We start from the raw sequence: 3,986 nt of genomic DNA, 5'->3' as shown, positions 1-3,986 counted from the left end.
CAAACCCCCCCCCCCAACATAATTGGGGGTTCGGTCCCCTTCTCACCTTGCATGGAGATGACCAGCAGTGTGTAGCAGATGGTGAGCGGCATCCAGAAGCGGACGGCCTCCGCCGTGGAGAGGAAATCCCGGTTGATGAGCACCACGGCGGCCAAATCGGCCACAGCAAAGGTGATGGTCAAAGCATTCCAGAGCAGCCGAGGGATGCCATGACCGGCGGCGAGAAGGAGGATGCAGATGCCGCAGTAACGTGCTCGGCTGTGCAGCTCATAGAGGGTGCAGACGTGACGAGCCAGGCGCCGGGTGTAGGCGGCCAGCAGCCCCGCCAGCCCCGCCGCCAGCACCAGGTTGCAGGTCCTGTGGGGAGCCCCTTCCAGCAAGAAGCTGAGACCGCAGGACACCCCGCAGCCCAGTGAGTACTGGCACAGCAGGTAGAGCTGGCTGCTGTGGGTGCCCTGCGAGAGCGGGACAGCACCATCAGCTGCTGTGGAGGTTGCAAGGGGATGCATGGCTGCAAAGCGATGCATGGCTTCCCTGTGCTGCAGCCTCCCCGTAACCCCCATGGGTGTTGCAAGCAGCGAGGGGATGCATGGCTGCAAAGCAATGCATGGCTTCCTCCATGCTGCACCTCCACAGGTGTCGCAAACAGCAAGGGGCTGCACAGTTGCAAAGGCATGCATGCATGCAAAGCAACGCATTATTTTCTCCATGCCAGCCATCCTCATCCTCCCCACAGAGGTTGCAAAGCAGCAGGGGGGTGTGTAGGCTCCTCCATGCTGTGGCTCTCGTATGCCCCATGGGTGCTGTAAGCAGCAAGGGGATGCATTATTTCGGGCATGCCATAGCCCTTATCCTCCCTGCAGGTGTTGCAAAGCTGCAAGGGGATGCACAGTTGCAAAGCCATGCATGGCCTTTTCCATGCTGCAGCCCTCCATAACCCTGCAGATGGTGCATGCAGCAAGGGGATGCACAGTTGTAAAGTCATGCACGGTCACCTCCATGCCACAGCCCCTGTCCTCCCCATAGGTGTTGCAAGCAGCAAGGGGCTGCAAGGTTGCAAAGGCATGCATGCACGCAAAGCAATGCATGGTTTTCTCCATGCCAGCCATCCTCATCCTCCCTGCAGAGGTTGCAAAGCAGCAGGGGGATGCATAGGCTCCTCCATGCCAGGGCTCCCATGTGCCCCATGAGTGCTGCAAGTGGCAGGAGGATGCATTATTTCAGGCATGCCACAGCCCTCATCCTCCCTGCAGAGTTTGCAAAGCCATGCATGGTCTTCTCCACGCCATCTTCCCTGTCCTCCCCACGGGTGTTGCAAAACAGCGAGGGGATGTGTGCCTGCAAAGTGATGCATGCTCTCCTCCATGCCGCAGCCCCCATGGCTGTTGCAAATCTGCAAGAGATGCACAGCTGCAAAGCAATCCCCTTGCAAATCTGCAAGGGATGCACAGTTTCAGGGCTCCCTCCACAGCACCGCTCTGCCGTGCCTCAGTTTCCCCATCCCATCTCACCTTGCCGAGGGAGAGGATGGTGGAGACGGCGCGCAGGGAGAACTCCAGTGCCACCAGTGCAGCCACGCGGGAGCCCACCAGCGCCAGCACGCCTGTCAGCATCACCACGTGCAGCGACTCCAGCACCCACCGCTGCGTCTGGATCGCCTCCTTCTCCGCCTGCCTCTCTGGGTCACTGGGGACAGTGGGGGGGGACACGCTGAGCCGGACGGAATGTCCCCTTCCTCCTCCGCCACCTCAAAATGGGGTGACAGCCTCGGAGACCTCCCCTATGCTTTGCAGCAGGGAGCGGAGGGTGCAGCCCCTGCCCTATACACCCATGGGTGCTGAGAGCTGCCCCTCCGCCCAGACAGTGGATCCCAAAAGCAGCTCCCCAAAACAAATCCCCCAGGGGAGAAGCAGGGCCGGCGCTTACTTCAGGCACTGGATGTAGAGATAAACTTTCAGGAGGCTGCAGAGCACCGAGACGGCGCAGGCACCCACCAACCCTGCGGGGAAAAGGCAGCAGCGGGTCACCAGTGTCCCCCAGGCTGTCCCCAAGCCGTCCCCATGCCACCCCCAAGGGCTCTCACCTTGCAAGAGTGCATCCAGCAGTGCCCAGCCCCATGCCAGCCCGGGCAATGCCGGCAGCCAGGACCCCAGAGAAAACATTTTTGGTGGAGAGAAGCCACGGCATAGCCAGGCCCCAGCTCCAAAGTCCATGGGGTGGAGGCTGGGAGCGGCCCCCCCGGCTAGTAAATCATTGCCGGGGCAAGCAGGGGCAGATGGAGCCCTGGCCAGAGGAGCTGAGCTCCAGCTGCCCCATGGAGAGGAAAATTAGGGTGGGGAGAGGGATGCGGTGATGGGATTCACATGGTGGGGCTTGGGGACCACCAGCATCTTTAATCTCCCCCCACCCCGGCACCGCCATTATCCTCTCCAGCCTGATGCATCACAGCGTTTCAGGTCCTGGCTTTGCAGGGCACGAAGCTCCCCCCCCATTTATACCACCCCAAAGACCCTGAAACGACACCAAAAATAGAAAAACCCCTTTATTAGTGTCCACAGTGGGGCTGGGAGCCTGTCTTATGGCCCCGGGGGCTGCTGGTGCTGCACCATCTTCCTGAGTTCATCCCAAAAGAAGAGGCTGAGGACGGTGTGGGGGCCGAGGCGGAGGTAGACGGCGCCAATGCCCTTGTACAAGCCCAGCAGCCCCTCTTTGCTGGAGATTTGCAGGATGCAATCCAAAAAACCCCTGTAGAGCTTGCCCTGGGAAGAGAGGAGCCGGCTGCGCACCCCTGCCGGATGAAATCCCGGGAAAAGCCATGTCCCCCAGCTCCCTGTCTTTTGCCAAATGGCCTTACCGTGCCGTTGGCGTCCACCGGCTGGTTGTAGAGACGGGTGCTGACCACGTCGAAGGGTGTCATCGTCACCGCCACGGCCACACCACTCACCATGCCCCCCGCCAGCACTGCAGCCCAGCTGCCCTCCCTGAACCACTGCGGGAAATGCTGGTCATCAGCTCTTACCCCCCCCCCCCCCAAAAAAAAGGGGAGTGAGAGGGGCTGACGGAGACCGGATCCAGCACGCGTTCCTCCTCACCTGGTGCTCGCAGACCCAGTCCTTGGCGGAGGTGAAGGTGGCGAGCTGCGCAGCCGAGCCCACGGCCACGCGGGGCACGGCGCCCGTCACCCCCCGCCACAGCCCCGCCACCCCGTGCTGCTTGTAGATGCTCTTGAAAGCGCTGGAGATGCTCTGGGGGAAAAGAGGAAATTTGGGAAAAAACCGACAATGGTGCATCCCACCCCGGCAAAATTTCCCACCCCAGCGTGCAAAAACCCCGTTGCTGGTGGGTGGCACGAAGCCACCGTGGCTCTGGCCAGGTCCTGAGGGGTGTCAGAATTCAGTGGCACAACTCCGTGTCCCTGTCACCCCCTCCCCATCCTTGCGCCGTTATTTATAGCATCTATACAGGGCCTAGCTGCCAAACAGCAGCTTTAAATACCCGGTGGCCAAAATAGCATCGTCCCCGCTGGGTCCCGGCGCCTGCGCAGCCAAGGTGCCACCAAATTGTGTCGTCCTGTCCACCCCCCCCCCGTCCCCCCTCACCTCGTGGTTGTGCTGGTGGCCCACGGCCACAGCTGCCAGCGTCTGGGCTTGGAGGTGGGTCTTGACCTGGGGGAGAGACAACGCCAGGTGACGAAACCCCCTCAAGCCCCTCCCTGGGATGGGCTGTGGTTCCCCCCATCTCTTCTTAGCAGCTTTTGGGGGTGTTTTGAGCCTCTCCGGCAGATGTGGGGCACCCAGATGTGTTGCCAAACGGTGCTTTCAGACTTTGAACCCTATTTTTTTTCTCCCCCCCCACGTGCCCTGGGGCAAAGGGCCCCCCCAAACACCCGCTGCAGCCCCCCACTTTGAGCTCTGCACTCCCAAAACCAGGAGACACCCCCCCAAAAAGGGGGGAAAACCACCCCAATTTCCATACGTGGGGCTTCT

At 61.1% G+C, this 3,986-nt stretch overlaps 2 protein-coding genes across 2 annotated transcripts in view; both read right to left on the bottom strand.

Moving 5' to 3' along the window:
• TMEM82 (transmembrane protein 82) overlaps positions 1-2,213 on the bottom strand; it is a 2,888-nt gene extending 675 nt beyond the window's left edge. The window contains exons 1-4 of the mRNA XM_010577496.1: positions 2,084-2,213; positions 1,927-1,999; positions 1,512-1,686; positions 47-455 (exon numbers count right to left, since the gene is read on the bottom strand). Of these exons, the coding sequence (XP_010575798.1) occupies positions 47-455; positions 1,512-1,686; positions 1,927-1,999; positions 2,084-2,213 (787 nt within the window). The remainder of the gene's footprint in view (positions 1-46; positions 456-1,511; positions 1,687-1,926; positions 2,000-2,083) is intronic.
• A 363-nt stretch (positions 2,214-2,576) lies between these two features.
• The window catches only part of SLC25A34 (solute carrier family 25, member 34), a 1,654-nt gene continuing 244 nt past the window's right edge, over positions 2,577-3,986 (bottom strand). Inside the window, exons 2-6 of the mRNA XM_010577494.1 lie at positions 3,904-3,916; positions 3,600-3,665; positions 3,093-3,245; positions 2,855-2,989; positions 2,577-2,759 (exon numbers count right to left, since the gene is read on the bottom strand). Of these exons, the coding sequence (XP_010575796.1) occupies positions 2,577-2,759; positions 2,855-2,989; positions 3,093-3,245; positions 3,600-3,665; positions 3,904-3,916 (550 nt within the window). The remainder of the gene's footprint in view (positions 2,760-2,854; positions 2,990-3,092; positions 3,246-3,599; positions 3,666-3,903; positions 3,917-3,986) is intronic.

The sequence above is a fragment of the Haliaeetus leucocephalus genome, unplaced genomic scaffold (genome assembly GCF_000737465.1).
Source record: "Haliaeetus leucocephalus isolate CR32 unplaced genomic scaffold, Haliaeetus_leucocephalus-4.0 Scaffold556, whole genome shotgun sequence".
Taxonomy (NCBI): domain Eukaryota; kingdom Metazoa; phylum Chordata; class Aves; order Accipitriformes; family Accipitridae; genus Haliaeetus; species Haliaeetus leucocephalus.
The sequence above is the reverse complement of the archived record's forward strand: the minus strand, read 5'-3'. Positions and strand labels throughout refer to the sequence as shown.